General features: G+C 44.4%; 1 protein-coding gene across 7 annotated transcripts in view; it reads left to right on the top strand.

The window, feature by feature from the left end:
• Nucleotides 1-9,312: 9,312 nt before the first annotated feature.
• The window catches only part of COL26A1 (collagen type XXVI alpha 1 chain), a 170,522-nt gene continuing 156,751 nt past the window's right edge, over nucleotides 9,313-23,083 (top strand). For 3 of the 7 annotated variants that reach the window (XM_050981798.1, XM_050981799.1, XM_050981797.1), the window contains exon 1: nucleotides 9,315-9,738. In XM_050981798.1, coding sequence (XP_050837755.1) covers nucleotides 9,587-9,738 — 152 coding nt within the window. In that variant the 5' untranslated portion in view covers nucleotides 9,315-9,586. Of the gene's footprint in view, nucleotides 9,739-23,083 lie in introns of all 7 variants that reach the window. The other 4 variants (XM_018919312.3, XM_050981795.1, XM_050981796.1 and 1 more) reach the window with 3 other exon arrangements.

The raw sequence follows: 23,083 nt of genomic DNA, 5'->3' as shown, positions 1-23,083 counted from the left end.
ATTGTTATAGTTTTCCTCTTAATTAGCAAGCTGCAGATTTAGATGGATTAATACAATCACTCTTTCTTTCTTTTGCCATAGAAGTTCAGAAGTATAATCTGTCACTTGTGAGAACATAAAGAATTGGACTGGAAGCATTCCAAACTCTTTGCTGTAAGTGTTCAAAGATTTAATGGAGTCCTCAGTCATAAAATCTTAAATTTGAACTAGACCTTTATATTCTCCATTCTTAAATTCACCATTTTTATGTCCAGGGGATTTCCTGTTATCCAAGTATGTACGGAGGCCCTTTATTTCCCTCTGTGTGTGTTTTTTAATTCAAATCAAATGTGTATGTCAGTGGTTGATTGCACTTAACCTCCTTAGGTTCATATTTCTTATTTAATTACATTACATTTTAAGGTTTAAGGCTATATATTTACTGCAGTTAATAGCACACCATATTTAATGAAGCTGTTATCTTCTGCAAATATATACAGAACAATGGAGATTGATTGTATGGGACCTTTTGAAGAAGTTGTGTCTCAAAGCCATTTAAAATGAATAAACACAGTGGAGAGTTTTTCTTAATGTTGTTCTTCACCTAACACAGCTTCAAAACTAAGGAAATGAGTGGTTGGGTTATCAGGGCAGTTGTTCTCCTGATTCCCAGCCAGAGACTGCACCTCTGTGGGTCACAGCCACAGTTGGAGTGTCCCAGTCTCAATAAACCAGCAATGCTCCAGAACTGCAGCACCAAATCCACTCACCTCCCAGGTACACTGGCCAGGATCCCCCTCTGCCCTGCCTGCAGCTCAGCTCTGTACATCTATTGTCAGTCCATTCAGGGAAGGCTCAGTACATGAACAATTATTATCTGATTTTACTGAAACATCTGAAAACAAGGGCAAGAATTACCTAGAGATCATGTCCAGAAAATCTGAGACAAATCTCCTGTGCTCCACTAGAATGCATCCAGCTGAACACCTGTTTTAAATGCAGAACAGGGCATCACCCTACACTGGGGTACTGCACTGGGCTTCTCACAACAATCTGGGAGTTAAATACTCTAAATTGAGCCCAAAAATGCTGGGAGACACTTCTTTCCAGGCACACAGCAAGGCTGATAGTCTTGTCCTACCATTCCATCACATACCAAAAATCTCCTTAGTCTGGTCAAAAGCTTTTATTTCTTCTTTTGGGCAACAATCAGTTTAAACATTTCATAGTATCTTGCAGACTTTATAATTTCCTTTCTGCCAAAAAACAATTTATATCTTTCTTTAGATTACATCTCATCTTGCTTCTTTTATTTTTATTTCTCTTCTTTCATTGTTGTTACTATTTATAACATGTAATTTTTATTCCATTCCTATTATCCTTACAATAGCCATGATACATAACAGAGCACTGAACCCTGTGCTACAAAGGGAGGCACTGAGAGATTTCCTGATGGCTCTGGTAGGTCAGGGAGTTCAATCAGATTCTTTCTGGGTGTAGACTGACAGCCCATGTATCCTTCCTGCCTGAGACCCTGTGGCATGAGGGGCTGTGAGCCAGTGTAATCCCAGAGGATTATTTGGGGATTGGTTTTGCATTTGTAGAGAGATTGATCTCCCTTAGGCAGAAGAGAAAACAGAGAGATGAAGAGCATTTCTTGTGGTAAAAGAGATTTGTGTTCTGTGTGTGGAGCTGGATATAAGTAAAGCACAATTTAGTAGCTCCAGCTTGGGTCATTTAAAAATGGAAGCGAGGCCCTGGAAGAGGGATGGATTTTGGAAACCAAGCCCATTAGGTGTGGAATCCATTGCTGACAATGTGAACACCTAAGCAGGCATTAGTGTACATGTGCTCAGCCAAGAAATACTTGGAACCTGTTGCTTTGCAGTGACTTTATCCTTTAATGCCTGCAATCTTTCGTATTTAGCACCTTAGCTGCCTTTTTATTGCTTCCATGGAGGAATCTGTCAGGTTCAAGAGAGGAGATTGGGTAGAGAGCCAGCTAAAGAGCAAGGCAGTGCCACTGAACAGTGCTGGTGTTTGCTTGGATGATTGCTCCCCTTGGAACGAGGAGACCCAAATGACATAAAGGTAAATTGATAAATCTGGAAAATATTCTCTTTAAATAATCCCCAGAGCTCCCAGACTAACACACAGCTGTAGGGGAAAAAAAAGCACCCCAACAACTGAACAGGATGTTGGGCTGCATTACAGTAAGAACAGAATATATATCAAAAAGGTGTTATTGTTATTACCTAAACCACTGGTGAGTTCTTGTTGAGAGTGCTCTTTTCAGTACTCCTTGCTCTACCTAAGGAGGATATGATTAAGGGATAAAGCAAGGAAAATGACAGTAAAACTGTGCCTTTCAGCTTTCAGTTATAAAGCAAGACTGAATAGCTTTGGTATTATCTTGTTTTAAAAGAGATATTGCAGTGATTTTGAATGATTTTAAAATAATGAAGGAGATTAATCACATTGAAACAGACCCAAAGTCTATGAAAACAAGAAGAGTTACCTTGGAAAATAGGATCTTGGGAAAAGAATGAAGAGAGAGAAGGGAAAGGTTCATGTGAATGCTCCAATAAATATGTGATGTCAGTTATCAGAGGGGTCCTGTGACTCTGGATGTGCAGGGTAAGTTGAAGCTTGAGCTGTAAGGAAAATAGGAGAGTGACAGTGGCATTTGACTGTTGGCCAGTAACACACAGGCACTGGAAGCCACACTGGAGCAGGCTCTGGGAAACACCTGCAGCAAGGAGCAAAAGGAAGGTCCTGCAGCCTGAGTAGGAGATCCAGCATGGGCAATGATGCTGCAGGGAGGCATCTGACAAAGAGATTGCAGTGTGACTGACTGACAAAGAGTTTGCAGTGTGAAGATGGAGGCTGAGAGGTAAGCAGCTTGTGGAACAAGGCAGGAGAGAGAAGATTGTGAAAGCACATGGCTGCTGTCAATCCACCTGAACTGCAGACACCCAAGGTGAAAATACTGGAGGCAATTTCAGCTCTTAGCTGGGCAGGATCTTGCTGTGGATGTGGTGGTCCATATACAATGGGACCAAGTGCAGCAAGTTTCAGGTTGCAGCCCAGAAATTTTTGAAGGAGCCAAAGCCAACTTCTAGGGGCCCTGTGAAAGCCAGCTAAGAAAAGCAGACTGTTGTGGTTAATCCTTGTTGTAATGGCCCATGGAGAAAGTTCCCAGGAGATTAAAAAAAAAAAATCAATAGAAGCTGTAAAAATATGGCTAGAAAATTCAGATTTGCTAGGTGGATGAAAGGGAACACCAGTCTCCCCATTTGCATCCCCACTGGTTGGTTCCAAAGGGCAGGTGGCAGAGCCTGAGTTGTGTAGGAGCTGGGATGAGGGTGCTTATTTTCATAACTCCTTAGGTTTTGTGAGCATTTACTTGTGTATTTTGTGAGGAAGGGAGTGAGCCACTCTCTTCTGTGACTTGCACAATCCAGAAGGGGAACTCAGACTCCCACTCCTACTGGGTTCCTCTAGTCAAGCAACATTTGTCCATGGTAAAATTAGGAGAAGTAGGAGGATTTAAGAGCCAGAGTACAAAACTGAGACATTCTTTGGTCATGAAAGTCCTTCCTTCTTGAGATTCAGAGAGTCCATGACTCAGGACAGGTTTTCAAATTAGCTAAACCCACTGAATCTGGATATCCTATAGTTAGTGACTCAATAAAAATTACAGCCTTGTCTCTGGTAGCTGCTCCCACTGCATGTTGCAAAGTACTTTGTTTTGTTGTAAAGTTCAAGATTCTCTGTGGTCTGGAGAATTTATAATATCAGTGTTTATGTCCTGTACAGCATCAAGCAAGCAGGCAGCCCCCAGTGACTGAATGATGTTTAATGAACAGTTAATGAACAGGATCATGGTTTGGGGATACATACATGGAGACAGATCTCCAATGTTTTCTTTAGTGACCTCAGAGATGGAAGAGAGAGCATACTTGTTAAATCTGTACATGAGGCAAAGCTGGAACTGAATGCAAGAGTTCTGGAAGGCAGGATTAAAATTTCGAGTGATCTTGACAAATTGGTGATATAATCTGAATAAAATTAGATGAAACTAATTAAGGACAACTGCAGGGCACTTTGCTTTGGCAGGAATAATTTTAACTAGCAAGTACAGGCTGAGGGAATGTCAGGCTAGCAGTCCTGTGGAAAAGGTAGAGAATCCCAAACTGAACAGGGATTAGAAATGATGTACAGATGTCAAGAAGGTAAATCCTTAGCAGGGCAGTGGTATTCCACAGATATATAAGTCATGGATACCATAAAATAGATGTAGACCTGTTGGAAAATCCAGAGGAGAGTACCAAAAAGAAGCAGAACTATCTCACATGACCTGAAGAAACTGCTGTTGTTTTGCTCCTAGAAGACAAAGAGTGTTATTAAAACATTTATTAAAGTATGTTGAGGAATTAAAAGTCTCTTCAATGAGAGAAGAAAGAGGTTTCTGCAGCCATAACACAATGAAAAAAGTAAGCCATTAAGAGCTTAAATTACAGTAAAGCAGAATGAGGTTTGATGCTAAGAAAAACTACCAGAATAGAGCACAAACGTTGAAATTTGTTTTCAGATGACCATGGAGACTTTCTATCTTGAGGTCTTTCAGAACAAGGCAGAAAAATTTGTGCCAACAATAATCTGTGTATAACAGATCTTTCCTTACTGGGAGGAGGAAGAAGGATTAAGTAACTCTTACAGTCCTTCCTGGCTACTTCTGGATGGGTTTCTACCCTGGCAGGTCTGAGTGCAATAGCCTTGGTGCTATTTCTGCCTTGTCTTTATCACACCTGTGTGCACCCCTGCTGCATTCTTGATGATTCTGATGGATCAAGGGTGTGTCCACAAACTCCCTGTGCCTGTGCAGATCAGTGCCTGACATCAAAGGTGACATAAATCTTTTTTCCCAGGACACAATCATGCTCAGAGTATATATAATTCCACCGGACATAGGCATTGTCTTGCTGATCAGTTGAGTCATCACATTTTTCATCTGCTGAATTATGCTTCAATCTGAGTTATTTTATCCCTTGTATTACGTTATAATACCCACACAAGTGCTTCACTCAGGCAAAGGTCTCATCTATGGTCAATGAATTTTGCCATTCATGACTTTTGACTCATTTCTCATGCTTCACACAATAACACTGTCTATCATGTTTGCTGTATGCTAAACTGCTTGTGTAAGTGAGCCTTTTTTCAATTCTATTCCATTCTGAGTTGTGATTAATTTATTCCTTGTCAAATGTAAGAAATGTCCACACAATAGCTATCTACTAGCTTAGAATAAAAACCTCCACAGTCCCATAAAATTTTTAGTCTGGCTCCCCAGTAACAGACTTGTTACAATAACCTTAGTAATCTTATAATTTAATTTATAATAGAGGTCTTGAACTCTTACTGTTGCTAACCTCTTATCCATCTCTTTCAATTTTCCAATGTTTCTTGAATGCTTTGTATATCACAATGATCTAGGCATTTTGGGAAGCTAGAAGGGGTTTATCTAAATTATTTTTGGGTTTAGATGATCTTATCAATGACTTCATTCTAGCTTCAAAAGGACACTTCATAATTCTAAAGCTCCTCAAGGTTTTATCAACCAGAACAAAGCTGCTTTTCCTTTGGTCTCTTCTTAATGTGCACATGAAAAGTGCACTAGAAAAATCCTAGGCACTGGCTTTTCAAAATTTGTTTGCCATGATTCTAACAACATTGTGACTTTTCTTTTTCAGCTAATTACTGACCTTAGGAATAAAAGTGCTGCTGAAGAGTTGAGATGGCATTTCTGTTGTGGAGCTGCAGTCTACTTACAGATACAGCATTGCTTTTCTACCTTTTTGTGTCACAGATCCCTCTTTTGCTGTATCACTCCACTTTTTCCCTTTCAATTGAACAAAAATCAGACTAAATTTTGATTATTCCTTTTATTGTCTCTATTTCCCACCACTTCATTTATTGGTTGGATTGCATGCAGGTTGTATATGGTTGTATAAAGAAATTATAGATATTTTCTCAGAACAATTTCTGATGTTTTAAGTCTCAGGTTTGCCCAGTGTACTGGGAAGCTGAAACACAGTCCATGTGCCCACATGGTTTTTGTCCAATGGATTATCCTTCTGACATGACAGTGTAAGGCTGGCATTTGCATAGCAAGTGAGCAGAGTGCAGGAGGACAGTCCTCCAAGGATGTCTTCTTTATGACAGCAGAGTTCACAGGGTTGGTAAATAAAAACCTGCCCCTTACCTCTTTACTTATTTCCCCCAGTGCTGCTCTCTATCGTGGCTTTCCAGCATGCATCTGCCCTTTCTATCTTGAACTGAATTGGTGAAATGCATCCAAATAATTTATTTAGCCCTGCTTGCCTGGGCAAATCTTTAATTAACAGGCAAAAAAGTGTAGCTTTCTATTTTAAATATATTACGTTTGGTTTATAAGAACAGGACTGTTCAGATTTCAAGGGCTTCTTCTCAAAGCCAGTCCCTCTGATAAATTGAAGGGATTATGTTTTTGTTGGCTGTCTTTGTTACCTCCATCACTGTGTTTCCAATTCATCAACATAGTTTTGAGAAATTGTTAGAATATGTTGCACTCGTAAGCACCGTGGGGAGAAAAAATATTCATTTATTACTGCTATTGTGTTTGATTATATTACACATATCCAAAGGACTAAAATGAAATGTCATCTTTAATTCTCCCCTTACAGTAGACAATATCACCCTTTCTTCTCTTGTTCCAGAAACAGCTTGGAAGTCAATTCTTCATTTTCATTTTAAATCAGCCATACAGAATAGAAGCAAGTGTGTGTTAGGGACATAGCAGAAGTAATGGGAGGCTGGAGATCTGAGCTCTGTTTCTGGCTCTGCCTTGAGCTCTTTGCAGTCTTGAGCAAAGTCATTTGACCTCTGCTCTCCACTCTCTCAGTTCATGAAATAGGAAGACCATTTGCTTCCTACAGATGTCTCTAGTAATTTGCCAGAATCATGTCTTGTCTAATCACCTGTGTTTAATATCTACTAGGGTCTTGCAAAATCAGTGAAGGCTGAAGCAGCAAATTTTCCATGCAGCCAAAAACAAAATGCTTTTGGAAAGTTAAGACCTGAAGACTACAAAGCTTCTGAAGGATCTAACCCATGCCAGGTTAGAAAGCCACTGGAGCTGTTCAGTGTTGTTAAATATTGATAAATGATCTATCTGAGCCTGTCAGGGGAGAGAGGTGTGACTGGGACAAAACCCTAAACCCTGAACCCTGCCCTCAACACTCAGTCTGGTGCTGCAAGGAACTTCACTTTGTGCACACAGAGCACAAAGGCTGAGGATGAGCACCTAGGCTGAGGAGAAGGGGGCTCTTAGAGAACTGCTCAGTGTTTTGCTGTTCCTGACTCCTTTCCGAGGTGAAGACTGAGTTTGGATGGTCTGTAGTCCAGCTTAGAGGGAAGAGCAGAGAGTCTCTTCTTTTGTTGCCCTGTCAGGCTGAGCAGAGGTTTCCTGAGGACTGACTCTGAGCATCATGTCTGAAAGGCTGAACATCCCAGGGTGACTTTCTGGGAGCTGTGTACTTTCTTGGGGGTGAGAGAAGGGAAGGAAAAATGTTCCCTTGCTGGAGGTGAGGGAAATATAAAGGGAAGAGTGCTCAGGCTGCAGGTCTGGGGATAGAGGGCCCTGTTACATCCCAGCTTCAGGCACTGAGGGCTTTTTGTAAATATATGGTGTCTGTTTCTGAGTGGGCTTGGCATCCAGTGTTGCTGGAACAGAACTTTTCAGTCCCTTTGGGCTCAGAGAGTGCTGGTGCACAGCCTGCCCCAGCTCTGGGTCTGGGGCAGCCAGGGGAGGCTGTGCTGAGCTGCAGTGCAAACTGCATCTCTGCCTCCTTGTGTGATTTGCTTCAGTGATTAATGAGAGCGGCTGTTTAAAAACCTGGTGCCTCATTTGCAGTCTAAACTTGTCTGGTTACAGGCTCCAGCCAGGGGCTATTTATCTCTGTGTGCAGGCTCTGGAGGTGGGCACCGTGGGGGGAAGGGGGTAGCTGCTCACCTGTGGCTGGGGGCAAATGCCAGATACAAGATACTGGATTTTCCCAGTGTCTTGTAGGGAACATTTTTTCAGCTGCAGCATCTTGCAGGGATTGCACTGTCCTCAAGGGAAGAGGTCTCTGCCTTTGCAGAGCCCCACGGGGAGGCCCTGGGCCCCTAGAACATTCCAGCAAGAGACCTGCTTTCAGTGGTACATCAGGGCTGCACAAACAGTGAAGGTGCAGAGGGGGTGTTGAGATCTTGCAGGATCTAAGGGTAAAACATTTAGAAAGACAGTTATGTCATCTTAAAAATGAAATCCCTTCTTGAAGTGTTTGGTGCAGAGAAGTTGCTTGCCTAATCAGTGAGCTGCAACAGCCCAGGTTCCTCTGGAGCTGGGAAGGGGACACTGAGCAAAAAGGGTCCTGTCACTGTTGCCAAATGGGGGATGTACAAGGGTTTTAAACACAGATTCAGCTGCTGTACTGAGGGGGAGCCTTGCTGCTGCCTTCCTTCTTGGGGTGTTATCATTGCAAAACACCCACATCCTTCTACAACTGCAAAAATGTTCCTCCTGCCTGGGGTTCACTGTGCAATTCTTCAAGCTCAGGGCCATCCTGGGTGATAAACCAAGGGGGTCTGTGGGAAGTGGTGGCAAAGGGAGTGCTTGTGTGTGAATCATAGAATCATGAAGGTTGGAAATGGTCTCTAAGATCACTGAGTCCAACAGTCAACCTCACACTGTCATATTCACCACTAACACATGTCCCCATGTGAGGGATTCTAGAATGAGCAGGATGCACATGGTGAAAGCAGAGATCACTTTCTCACTGCTTTCCATGTGAGTTAAATGTATTTAAATTATTTATTTCCTATTTTATCTGTGTAACTTCTGCAGCAGAAGTAATCAGTGAACGTGGCAGCAGGCACCAGCTTTGGGGCAGTTCACTGCTGAGCAGTGGGTTCCCTTTGACCTGACTCTCGGTTAACTGGGGAGACACATGGACCTCTGCTGCATGTCGGTGATGGGTTAGGGTGGGGACTGGGACTCCCCGGGCGCTCTCTGCTCTCGGGGCGCTGCCGGCTGTGCCCGGGGCAAGGCGCAGCCCCGCGGGTTCCGTGTCCTGGGGGAGCGCGGCTCGTCTGGCCCGGGCCGCCGCCCACCCCGACGGAACCCCTCGGCAGCGGGGTCTGCCGCGAGGCCTGGCAAGGGTTAACGCCGAAGCCCCACGCCCCCTTTGACGGAGTCGGGCCAACCTCGCCAAATTTGAAAAGGCATCCGGGGCTGAGTGTGCGCCCTGGGAGCATCGAGCCGCGCTGGCCCCGGACCCCCTGCGCGGGCAGCTGCCGCAGCCGCCGGGGCTCGGCTTGCCGAGGGTCGGGGCTTCCCTTTGGCAGGCGGAGCAGCCATCCCCTGTGCCCGGCACCCCTGCCCCGTGCTCCCCGCTCCCGGGGCTCCTCCGTGCCGCGGGATCCCGCCGTGACCCCGGCCGGGGGAGCACGGCGTGGCCCTGCGCCTGTCGTGCAGTGTAAGAGGGAAAGGGGGAAGCGGTAGGAAAACCCCGTTCTTGCAAAAATGCAGCTCGCTCTTTTCTTGTCCTGGTGCTGCTGCCTGCACGGATGCGCCCTGGGCACTGGCTTCCTCTATCAATTCCCAGCATCAACCCTGCAGCACAACTACCCAGAGCAGAGCTCCGGCTCGCCGGGCAGCGGCTTCGCCAGTCGCCGGTGAGTAAGACCGGGTCCGCCTCCGGGCGAAGAGGCTGCGCCCCGACGGTGGCCCCGGGGGACAAACGGGCACGGCAAAGCCGCGGGCAGCGGTGCCTCGGAGGGTGCAGGGACGTGCTGGGCTGCTGCCCCTAGACGAGCTGGGCTGGGCTGCCCGCATCCTCAGCGGCGTGCGGGACGCTCCCTACCTGCAGCAGTGTCCGCCCCCTGGGGCAGGGAGCGGCTGAGGGATCGAGGAGCTGAGCTTGGGTAAATGACACCCGCAGAGTGTCCCCCTGCCGCGCCCAGCCCGTCGGGGAGGGGAAGGGGCTTTGCCGGGCTGCGCGTCCCTGCGCAGGAAAACCTCCTGAGCCGGGACACTGGGGATGCCGGCAGAGGGAACTGTTATAGCCCTCGGCTGCGAGGAGAAACTTGTTCAGCTCAACAAAGGAAAGCCCTTAATTACAGATCTTTCTTCAAGAGCTGCAACTTCCAAGTAGCTGTTTAAAACCAAACCTCCCACTCTTCTCCTCTCCCCCCACCCCAACCCAATTTCTTTTAAACTTAATATAAATCAGGTTTGATTTACTGTATTTTACTGCTTCAGTAGAGCAAACAATTTAGGCTTCTCCCCCTCCCCTCTGTTTTCTCTGGGTATTTCTCTAGAGGTGAAACAGCTGTTCAGATGAATGAGCTGCACTGTATAAAGCAAGAGAGTGGCTTAACCTGATTCCAGTTGTTCTTGAATTTCACTTTTTTCTTTTTTTTCCCCCCTGTCATTCCCCTAAGTGGGGACTTGAGACTTAATATTCAGGGCTCGTCCATCCTGTCTCTACCTCTTTTCCTCCTGCCTTGCTAATACCTAGTCTGAGTGAGTTGTGCTGCTGTGGAGGAGGGCTTCTGTTAGCACGGCTTCCTTGGGCTGGGGATTGGGAAAAGGCACGGACTCCGTGGATTTCCGTGTCGGATCGGAGGTGCAGGGGCGGCACCAGCCCAGTGCCTTGCACGGGGCCCGCATATGGTGCGGATTTCCCCCCGGGGGGAGGTGGCTTTGTCCGCTGCGCTGTCAGACAGCCCTGGGGCTGCAGGGGGTGTGATGTTAAACTACAGCAACTGTCAAAGGGATTGAAACGGCAGAAAATTATAGGAGAGTAATGGGATAAACCTATCCCAGCTGGATCTCTTCCAAGGTACCCCCTTCCCAAAGCATGAGCTGCAATGAGAACCACATGTCATTTGTCTTACATATCTATTAGCCTGCAGATCTTTGTTCAGAGCTACCACACTTACATGAGTGTGGACTCTGCTCACCAAAGACCTTCCCCAGTTCACACTCATACACAGCTTTCCCATGCTCAATGGTTTGGATAGCTGATGCTTTGTCAGGGGAATGTGTCTCTCTCCAAGTCTATAAAGTGTTGTGTAAAACACATAAACCTGATTTAAACAATAATGCTGGGGGAAGCTGGTAGATTTTTTAGGTTTATTTTTTATGTCCAATGGAACTTGGCCCTGGGAGGATCTCCCATTCTAGTTTAATACAAAGGGGGGAAGGAAAAACTGAAGGGAGGAAAAAATCACCAGTGGATGTTGTGAAAGAAAAATACAAGTGCTCAGTCAAATATCACACGTTGAAGCAATCTTAGTATGTTTTAATTTCCCCTTGAGTGGTGAAGTTTTGTTGTTGGCAAATGTCTAACAACTTCACTTTCTGATGGGAAAATCTGTGTGGGAAAACTTTCCCCAGCCACAGTGTTGGACTTTTGAGGGAAGTCTCCTGCTGGGTGCAGCTTCAGGTTAGGATAGCTGGACTTTTCTGGATTTAATATGGTCCGTGATAGTGAGGCTCTTTGCTCTGAGTTTGACGTTGATCTATAGGGGTGCAAAGCCTTTTTTCAAGGACTGAATCAGACTGGCATAGATGGGTTTTTATGTTGTTCAGTGTCCCTTTTGCCATTGAAACAGGGGATCTTGGTAGCACCAGAATTTTGTGAAGCAACAGCAGCTCCATCACAGCAAAGCTTTCGTGCCTCTGCTTTGGAGAGGCTGTGGAGGAGACAAGATGGTGGGAAGGTGATTGCTATTAATGGCACTATATGGCCATTCCCACTTTCTCTTCTTCACCTTTCGAGTGTGTGCTTTGTCCCGTGACTTCTGGCACTTTCCTGAGTCAAAAATAAGCAGGGACAGAGCCTTGAAAGCTCCTGCTGCAGCTCCAGGTGCTGGTACATTGCAGCACATACTGATGGGATGCTGTACAGTGGACAGGTTTCCCTGATACAGGACACACCATCTTTCTGCAGTCTTTTCCTACCTTTGATCAAGAAGTGATTGAGCTGTTTGGGAATCTACTATCAATTTTCTAAAAATTAACTTGTCATAAAAGTTGTATTTCTCAAAGGGGAGAAGTTTCTGGAGTCCTTTGTCCTGATACAGCCCTTGGTATCTAGGTTGCAGGCTGGCTCAGAGATGGGCTCCTGAGCTCTGAGGTCTGCTGACCATGTTTCCTGCCAGAAAAATAAGGCCCTGAGCACTGTAAAAATTTTGGGGTGGTGCTGAAGGGAAATTTGGAGGAAAAATTACTCCTATTCACATTTTTCAAAGTGAAGCCATGGAATACTTGTTCTGGAGTAATGATGTATTCTTTGTTTCCTTTTTAAAAAATGAATATTCTAGCTTCTGGTTGGCTTCAGTTGACAGCTCATGGCTATTAGACCAAAGACACTTGCAGTCTATCTTTGCATGTGCTTGAATTGAACTTCTGATGTGCAACTTCTGAAATCCAGGCAGCAGTGTCTGTTGGCATTGTATGGACTGCAACAGCCTCACAATTTAGCTTGAAATTCCCATTCAGTGCATGCATTTTGAACTTGCTGCTGTGTTAAGGCAATGAATGGGAAGTGGGCCTTACTGGAAGCATAAGAATGGAGGGGCTGCCTGCCAAGGAGAAATCTTCCTCCAAGCTCTGAGAAGCTTTGCTAACTGAGTTAAGGGAAGCTTGTTCCCATGCTGGAAGTAGCTCAGTTGTCAAGGAACACTGCCTCTGTGTTAGTTGTCTTTGGGGTTGGTGTTCTCCCAGCTCTCATTCTATTTTCCTCTGCTTTCTAATTAGTCATGCATTGGGTCCTTGTGAACTTAATTGTGGGAGTCTGAAACTTCTGAGAATAGATGCAGGGCTTAGACTGGAAACCTCTTTGGATGAGAAGTGGAGGTTGCTGATAGAAAATCCCAAAACATGAACCCAAAAGCAATGTAGGATGATAATTTTTTCACTGGGATCATTACCGTACCATCACAAAAGCCCTCTGGGGTGGGTGCAAGTCCAGCTGTAGCATTTAGGACTCTTCAGCCTAAAAACTTCTTCCTGTTAATGACCATTAGAACCATGATGTTACAAATAACTGGACTGTACAAATAGGTATTCTCATCCACATTCTACTGGTAATTGCACATTTGATCAGAATAATTCCCAGTGATTCCTACAGCAGTGTTGTTTTTTGAGGATGGATATGGAGAGGAAAGTAATATCTGATAGCTGTAAATGCAATATTTGGTTGCCAGAGGCTTTGACATGGAAGGCCAGGTAGCCTTTGGCCATTTCACGTTGTGACTCAGAGCACAGCCCAGGAGAGTGAGACCTGGGTCCCAGTTGCTCCTCTGCCAATGGTTTACTCCATATCAGGGGGCAAATCACTTTGCCATGGATTCCATGGAATAGTTAAACAACCACTGTGAGCTCTTTTGATGTGGGAATGATACTTAAACAGACATCAGCTTTCCAGTACTGCAGCTTGTCTTCCTTCCCTGAGAAACCCAAAGTGTTGGTGCTTGAAATATGTTGTCAATTATTCCTTCAGGCTACCAGTTTCCTAACAGGCCACTTGGATGTCTGGCTCTCAAGATCAAGATGTCTGTGTGGACCTCTTGTAAGTAGATGTGTTCTGTCCAGAATGACTGCCTGTGTTGTGCCTGGCCCTACAGCTTCATTTGTGCTGGGCTGGAAATGACCCTCCCCAGCACAACTGCACTGAAATGTAGCAACCTCCAGCCTCTTAGGTGAGGTTTTAGTTCTTTTAAGTAACTGTGAGTCTATGTGATAGAAACCTGTTCTTAATATTAAAAGGTCATCTATGAATAAGTATCCCTATTTATGTAGTCTGTAAGAATGTGTATCTGGAGTTTTCCTGATGGATTTTTATTAATTCTCTCTTCACTAGAGACAGATGACTTGAACCTTATTTCAGCCTCAAATCTGAACCTCTCATGACTCTTAAGTGGGTGTGGAATATAAAACTATACATATTGGCCAAATGTGGTTCTCTCTCCTTTTAGTGACAGGATCTTGCTCTCTGAGTCATTCTCTCCATCACCTAATTGTCTGCTCATTGCCTGAGGTCCCTGGTTTGCTATGGACTGTGAGGATGTCAAGCAAACAAACTGGGATTTGTGTCACGCTGAGTCCTCTGCTCTAATTCTGCTTTGAAGTGCCCGACCCAGGTAACCAAGAGGTCAGAAGGTCTTGAGCTCATCACCAGACCCTGGAACTATCTGGTGTTTGTTCCCTGGACTCTGCAGCCATATGATCTTCATCTGACTCGTGGAGTTCAGGGCTCTGACTTTGCAATGCAATTAGCAGTGGAGCCAATGGTAGGCTAAGGGTCTGGTGACACTGGAATGGCTTTGAAATACCAGATGTGATTGTAGCTACTGCAGTAAATTGTATTCCTGTAGGAAATCTACTGTCCTGCCTTTCCAGCTGCTTATGTGAATAATTTCCCCTTAGGTAGGTTTCATTTACCAGCTCAAGAGGAAAAAACAAAGGGAGCAGAAAGGCAAAACAATGGGTGCTAGTGAACTTGTGCTCCCTTTGGATAAATTAACAAATGTTTCTTTCAATAATCCTTATTTTTTAGTTTTCTCAAAGTTGAGCTTGTTAGGGTGCTAAAGTGCTGGTGGAAATAGGTTAGCAATGTCACAGCTTTGCTTGGAGAGTGGTTCTGGGACACTGAGATCATAGAATATTTACTTACATCTTAGTTTTGTTGGGCTGTGCTTTGATAAAGGGGGAAAATGAAGAATGACTTTGAGATAACCATTAAGAACTGAAAGCATAGAGTGCTTTAGGTCTTCTAGGTCAGAATAATGGACCCTTTCCTGCATCAGACCTCCAGCATGTCTGGAAATTTTACTGATTTATAAAGCATAGATGCCTTTCCTGTAGGATTATACAAAAATTCATTCAACTGCATTTCTGAAATATACACAAAGCTCTTGACTCACTTTTAATTAGGCAGATCTAGACAGTGCTTAAATTTACTTCCACTGAGGCATAATGTTTATTTAGAATCTTTGAGCATACAGCCAGCCTGTGCCAACTTAGATGTCACAAGGATTCTGTTGAGGATAATAGCTGCATATTAGAAAAAAGGCCAATAATACTTATTTGGTTGCTGTCCTACATTTTTCATCTTTATATACACTTGCTTAGTGTAAATTTGCAGAGTGTAGCACTCATCTGAATTAGAGTCCTTAATACTGCAGAAACCAGCAAGAGTAGGAACTGTCATTTTGTTCCTTGTTGGTTTTGTTCCTTGCCTCCTTTTGTTTGGAGAAATGCTTGTTTGTTGATGTGTAATTTATAACATGATTTAGGTGCTTTGGCTGCTTTTGACAAGTAATGTTTTCCTCCTCTTGGAATTGAACAGAGATGTAAGTGAGGAGTATGCTTGGGTGGAAGTATTGATTGTAATGTTTAGGCCTTGCTGTTTGAAAATAGCTGAATCTTTTGGGGAGGACCAACAAATAGAAAGCTATTTCAGATTTCAGACTCCTTTTCCACTTCTAAAGCTGGACAATCATATTTCTGGCAAAGAAAGAAGCCTCTATCTGTCTAGAAATGGCTTTCACCCAGAGGCCCACACAGTGGATGCCTCTGAGACAAAAGCTGAAGGCAGTTTCACAATGTTTCATGTTTGGAACAGGTCAGTCTCCTCTTCCATATTGATGTAGTTTATCTGGGAGAGAGAATCTGCTACTCAAAATCATAATAGCTAATTTTGAAACTGAGAAGAGATGCAATCTGTGAGATTCTCTTATTCAGGACTCTTCCCTTTGCCTCTGTGGTTTGCTTTGTGTCTCCTGTCCATCCTCCCAGAGCTGAGTAAGGCTGTTCTTATCCAGCCACCTGCCTTTGTGCTGAGCAAACAAACCATCTGTCAAAACATTAAAGCTAAAGTGAGGTACCACTGCATAGAAGAGACCAATTCATGTCCAATATTGACATCAGGTTATGTAGTCAGATGTCTTTTTAATAAATTCCACTTTTTCTGCCCCTAGGAACTGGGTGGAAGTGATATTCTTTGCAGCATTTGTGCTGCATACAGGCATGTGTTTGCTCAGAGCATCTCAGAAATGCCAGTGCAGTGAAATCATGAGGCAGGGGAGTATTCCCTGGATGTGGTTGTGTAACCAAGTTAGACTGAGTCTGTAAAGTTAAGAACAGGTCCAGTTCTGTTTCTTCTGGATGTCCCCCCACCTCTTCTGTGTGTGTATGTGCACTCTGGAGAGGAGGTGTGTTTGTTGGACAAGACTCTTGATTCCCAATTTCCACTTTTTAATGGAATAGAAAGACCAAGGATGTGGAAGGAGTGTGCCTTATAAAGGTGGTATAGGACAAGGTGTTTCATCAAAGATGCCTGTTTCATGCAGGGACAGTTTTGGGGTGGACTGTGAGGAAGGGGGCACAGCAAATTCAGTTACAGGACCTGACTACTAAGGCTCTTGGTCTTCTGTGTGAGAAATGGGAACAGGCTGCCCCTTCCCCTGGGCATGTTGGATCTTAGAGCTGTTTAGGACTAAGAAAAGGCAGCTGCATAGGTGCTAAATGAGCTAAATACTCCTTTTGCCCTGTTGGGATGACCTCCTGAGATGGAGCTGCTCAGTTAAGGCACTACACAAAAACTTCCCTTCTTGTTTTGTGCCTGGGGTCAAACAAATCTGCTTTTCCCCTCCAGAACTTTGCTAAGTCGCTCAGGAGTGTGGTGCTGGGAGCTCTGAGCTTGGTTGGAGCTGCTGCTCCTGGGGAAGGGCAGGGGCAGAGGGGCTGGGGGATGGATGACATAACGTCTCCACGCTGGGCTCCCGTTGCCCCCGGTGGCGGTGCTTGCTGGGGTGTGGTAGCCCTGAACGGAAGGGCAGACATTTCTTTTTTGCTGTGTGCTGCTTAGCCCTTATTAAACTCAGATGTTTCTAACCCCTTCCTCCAGGCTCTCATTATTGCTGTAAACACAGCAGAGCACAGGGAGCTTTTTCAAATCCTCGTTTGAGGCAGCAATGGGTGACAGCTCTCCCCACATGAATTTAACACTTCAACCCGAGGGAGATTCTGCCTGTGTTTTCCCTAAAGAAAAAGACTTTTTCATCTGATGCCACTTCTCTTGTGCCTGCCTCGGGTTGCTTGGCTTCCTGGCTTTCTTCTTGCCTGATTCTGTCTTGTGCTTCCCCAGAACCTGTCTGGTTTCTTGCAACCCTGCTCAATGTTGGCTGTCTGGCTGCTTGTCTCATCTCTGTATCTTCTTCAAATGTTGAGTTGTTTGCATTTTCAGTGGCAGTGAAAGCAATACCAGCTAAAATAAGGTTTCTGTTGCTGTGCTAGGATGAGTCAAAAAGGCTGTCCTAGAAGAAACACCTAGATCTGCATGTCAGCAGGTCTGGATCTCAGCTGTACCTCTTCCAGATTTACTGTGTGCCTCTGACAGAAAATTACATTTCAGCTTTCTGTGGAGGGAGAAGGAGAGGAGAGACTGCCATGGTAACAGGATCTTAGATGCTTCCTACCTATGAACCACAACTTCACCCAGCATGAGCTACTGTACCCCTGTGGGGGGACTTAGGAATCCTTGGTATCTCTGAATATAACCCACTAACTTTGAGGTAAATCCAGGCTATTTATAACCTCCTTGTATGCAGTTCTCCAAGGACTATATCCATTGCAAATCTACTTACGAGTCTCAAATATCTGTCCATTTAATATAATTCTACTTTGAGCTGAGAAATTCTTGGCCCATTTGAGGTATCAGAGCTGCTTTGTGCATAGCATTGGCTTAGTAAAAGCTGTGTTCCTGCAAGGTCTGTGATGGTCTCTGTCAGATCATCTGTGTGACTTGTTCTTGTGACATTTGTGTCTCACTCTAGTCTTGTGTTGTCCCTTGTTGTAAATTGAGCTAAAGAGCTCTTGACAGAGAGCTAGACAGAACCAGGCTATGGCAGATGTTAGGAAGGTCACTGCCATTCTGATGCTGCATTTAGTCACTGGCTGCTAAGTTTCCTTTTGGAAATTTAGGCTATCCTAAAACATGTGAAAATGAGCTACCTTGTTGCAAGATTCTCAAAATCTGGTCCTTTGAGTCTGTGGCTTGATTTAAATTGCCCTTCAAAAGCTTCTGGCATGTGGGGAGGTATAAAGAGCTTTTCTCAATTGTGATTCTACATCTCCAGAAAACACTGATTTAATTAGTGGTTACTGCAGATTTGAGGTGAACTTTCTATGCAGCTTTTAATAAACTCAGAGCTAAAATGGCAGTGCCCTTGAGAACTGAGCTGTCAGCTTGTGTCTGTCACTGGCACCAGCAGTACAGGACAGAGAAAATCTGATATGCTTAAGCTTCAGTATTTCAACATGGCAAACCCTGCTAACCTAAACACTGAGGGGGGAGCTGCATTCTTTGCTATGCCTAATCTCTGTATTTTGTTAAACATGCATTCCTGCCAGAACTTTATTGGACAGAACAATAGTGACCAGCTGGGCAAGTGACCCTGGCTTTTCTGGTCGGCAGAGGAATTCAGCATCTGAGAAGTTCAGATTCTCATGTGCAGCTTAAAGTGATCTGGATTTAGTTGCTTTTAATTATTAGCTGGCTGATTCATAAGGCTTTGTTTTCTACCCTCTTTCCCAAGACAAAGACTGTTTCCTTAAATGCTCAATATATATTCTATAGAGCAGCACAGAGTCTGGGAACTGAGACTTGCAAGTTCTCTCTCTCTTTTCTTTCCCCTAAATAAAATGGGAATAGTAATACTTCCCTTCATGTAAAGGAAGGCTCTGGGGAGTATTTCACCAGGGTGTGGTTAGATCTTAGAGGGAAAGCCACAAAATCCAAAGTACTGTATATGAATTTATGCCGAAGTTTATAATAAATCTATGAATGATAATACTTGGCTCCTGTATAAACTTCCACTCTTACAGAGTAGAGGTCATTGTGCTCCCTGTTTACTGCACCTCTCCGAGTCTGAATGACTGAAATTGGTCTTTGGGGGTAAGACTTTGCCTGAGCTCTGCAGAGAGGGAGTAGTTTGAAGGGGATGCTGAGGGGTGGGAGAGGGAGGTGCTGAGCAGGGCAGGCTGGACTGACCAGTAGCAGAGAGCTGGGTGATTGCACAGGCTGAGGGGCTTTCCTGTCCCCAGGGTGGTTTTTGGGAGCCTGGCTGTGGGATTTACCTTTAGAAGCAGCACTGCTTTGAGCTCAGGGCACAAATGCCTGTGGCAATGGGAGTGACCCAAGAGCACCAGCCTTGGAGCAAAGGCAGCTCTGGGTTGTGATGCTGCAAACTTCCCCTGTTCCCATCTGAAGAACAGCAGAGAGCAAAAAGGCAAATTGGCTTTGTAGGATGTTACAGGGCTTGGCTTAATGCTGCTGTAAATCAGCATAACCTGCAGCAAAGCTACAGCCTCCCTGCAGTGTATTTCAGGATATAGCACTGAGCCAAAGGGTTTAAACTATCACACAGTAAAATGCTGTCTCTGGGGCAGCTGTTACTGGAAGTCACTAATGTATATCACAAATGATACAAAAATTTTGGATTACAGAGTGGTAGGAATTCTTAGGCTGTCAGCCTGTGGATAAGCTTTGAATGAGTGTGCATTGCAAGCAGAAATAATAGGATCTCATATTGCCAAGCACTAGAAAAATACTTGAGGCCTGATACTGTAATTAAAAGTCTGCTAAAACCCTTGCAAGACCTCTGCAACCAAACCCATTGTAAATTTATTTCAAGAACCACAGCAACATACTAATTTTCTTGGGTAATGTCCTTTGAAACAATCAAGCTCTCTAATTATGTCTGTCAGGCCTTGCCAAGTGGTTCTTGGCATCTGAACTAGAAGGTTTTCAAAGTAGCTTTTGCAAATGACTGTGGAATTTTGCTGAAGGTAAACTTTCAGCTCCCAGGTACCATTTGGAGAAGTTGCTGCATAACTTTTAGGAGGGTTAGGGTGAAGCTGTGAGTACAGTGGCTGGGAAGAAGGAGGAGAAAAGTGGGAATATGGAAATTATAGGATTCATCCCAGCTTGTCTCTTGAATTGAATGCAGATAGAAACTGGGTTGATTTGTGTTGGACATTTCAGCTGGTGTCCTGGCTGAGCCTGGCAATTATCTTGTGCTATCCTGTGTCTGGGTGATGGGTTGGATCTCAGCATCCCTGTGGAAGCAAGGCTGGCTTTGCAGGGCACCTCCATATGTGGGGGTGGTTTGGGTTTTTTTTTTTTTTGTTGTTTGGTTGGATTTTTTTAACCAACCAGCCAAAAACCACCCTCACAAAGACCAACACCAAACCCCACACAAGCATTTGGCTGGAATCACACACTTCCCATGGGCTTGTGGCTCAAGTGTTGCCAGTAACAGCTGGATAGGTGAGCAGGCTGTTCCCATGGACATACCTCCAGCAAGGGGAACCAGTTCAAGAGTTGTTCTGTCACTCTGTGCCCTGAGGTTCTCCCAACCTTTTTGATTTGTGAATGAGAGTGGTTTCTAATGAAACTCAAACTACTTTTTTTTCTGCTGTGATGTGATTCTGTCACAGACATTTAATGTGATGTTCAGCACTGCAGTGTTCATATATCCCTCAATACCTGCTTAGAAATGGCTCAAGTGAGTGCTGTGGCAATGGCAGCTGCTGGCTTTGCTTCCAGGGTGCCTCAATCTGGCACTATCCTTTGCTGAGACAATGCATGTAAAGATTTCTCCAAGCTGTAGTGAAAGGTGTACAGGAAAACTCTCATGTATGCTTGTATGAGAGAGAAAAAACCACTAAGAAGCTTGGGCTGTTATGTATGAAGGATGTTTGTGTACATACTTAGTGCAATAATAAACACAGATTGTTGCTGTGTGTCGCTTACAGGTTTGCTGATTTGCCCTCAGCCAGTAAAACAACATAAAGATGTTCCCAAACTACGTAAAAGGTACCAGAAATACAGAATAACTGTCACCCATTGATAAAATTCAGGTCATAACTGCTTGTTTTAATCAAACTTTTATCTTGCATGCCATTTGTGTCACTCTTCATTCTCTGATGGAAGAAATGTGTGTAGATAGGAGAAGAGGAAAAAAAAAGTTTATCTCTCTTTAATGATTTTGCCTTGAATTTGCCCCAAGCTTTTGTCAGTAATGTGTGTTTAAGGTATTTAATGTCAGCCACCCCTTTGCACACATGGACTGAGACCCTCTCACCAGCAACTCCAGACATTCCCATTCCCAGCAGAAGGATGAGGGATGCCTGTGAAACCTTTGCTTTAGGAGTTGAATTTTGGTTGAATTTTCACCAATTTGTGGTTAAAATGCTTTATGTTGTGGATTTCTGCACTTTGCCATGGTGGAACTGTTAGGTTGCCCTGTCCTTTTGCATTGGCAGGCAACTTCTAACTTAAACCAAAGAAACCCTGCAAGCCCCCATCTAGTGGAGTTTGCTGTACAATTCTGCACAGAACAGGGCAGGAATTTTTCTGACCAAATGCCTGCATCTCCTTCAGACCTCCTGCTGTCCCCTCTCTTGTTCAGGGCTGCTTTCTCCCCATCCAGTTTCCCACGTGTCTCCTCGGGAATGTTTCAAGGCAGTGTTATCATTCCTAAGGAATCTACTGTGCATGCACAGCCTATGGAGGTTTTTTTTTTTTTTTCAGCTGTTATTACTTGGCCAAATCAAACCCATTTTCCACCTGGATACAGAAATATAGATCTCCTCCCTTCCAAACAGAGGCTTCCAAAGCACTGAGGTACTAATGCAGTTTGGTAGATTGCTCAAGAATTTTTTAATAACAGAGAAAGGTGTTAGTGTTTCCGTTCACAAGAGAAAGGTTTTCTTTTTTTAAGCTCTTTCTATTTCTAATGAACAAACTGGGTTGCAGCAGGGTTTAAAAGGAGAATACAAATAATTGTTCTTGGCTAGAAATGAGGTATGGTGACTGCTTCCAGAGCCAGTGAAAGCTTAGGAAGCTGTGTTAAAAGCAGAACAAACCTTTTATATTGAGAACAGTTAGGCAGAGCGCTTAATTCTTGCTGTCTCTTAACAGTCTGTCTGTAGTCAGATATCAAAGTGCAGTGGGTTCTGTGAGATTAAAACACACCATCTGCTGAAGAGTGAGTTTAGAACTTGGTGAGGCAGCACTGGGTGCTCACCAGCAGGGGTTTGGGACTTCTGTGTGCAAAGAGCTGAGCTACAGCAAACCCTGTGGGGTTACTTTATGGCATTGGATGGGTGCAGTCAGGAGAGTGTAAGAGTGGGAGGCTGGAGGAAGGTGAAAAGGAGGCTGCTGGCACAGCAGATTGTTGTGCCTGGAACTGCCTCATCCCAGCCATGCTATAGTTGCAGGGAGGTTTCAATGAGGCCTCTACTTAGTGCACAGGAGGCTTTTTGGAAAGGCTACTCATTGGCAACCAGGAGGTGCTTTACAGCAAATCACTTCATTTACATGGGCTCTGGGAAGGACTGGCTTGAGAGGGAGGCAAGGAAGAGAAAGATGTGATAGACTAACACCCATGGATGTGAACTTGTGTTTGTAAAGACTATTGCTATGCTAATAGTGGTGTTTAAGAGTTTTAGCCTGTGCAAGTTGGAATTTATTAACCTTGGAGCTGATTGATACATCCTCCTGCCTTAGCTCAGCTTCTGATCCTGCTCTCAATATGCCCTTGGATCAAAACTGGCTGTTGGAAAGGGCAAGCTCAACTCTCTGATGACAGGACAGATCTCAGTTCTGATGTTCCTACTTCCCTACACATGAAACTCCCATGGGTGTGACTGGAACAATAGGATTATTTTCCAAATTATTTTTTATTGTAATAATGCCCAGGACAGCCTTGTGCCAGACATGGCAGACATGGAATAAAAAGTTTTCAATTTAAATAGCAAATTAACACACAGGCTTTGGGGTTTGTTTTTCAGGCTGATTAACACTTTGAATACCCAGGCAGAAAGGTTTTCCAGGGCTTTGTTTTCACTGAATTGGGTCTTATGTGGCTCATCTAGGCAATCTTTGAGCTGGGCTGGGGGTAACAGCCTGATTTATCTGTGGCACACAGCACAGGAGCTGGT

The sequence above is a fragment of the Serinus canaria genome, chromosome 19 (genome assembly GCF_022539315.1).
Source record: "Serinus canaria isolate serCan28SL12 chromosome 19, serCan2020, whole genome shotgun sequence".
NCBI lineage: Eukaryota > Metazoa > Chordata > Aves > Passeriformes > Fringillidae > Serinus > Serinus canaria.
This window is presented reverse-complemented; position numbering and strand designations above follow the sequence as displayed.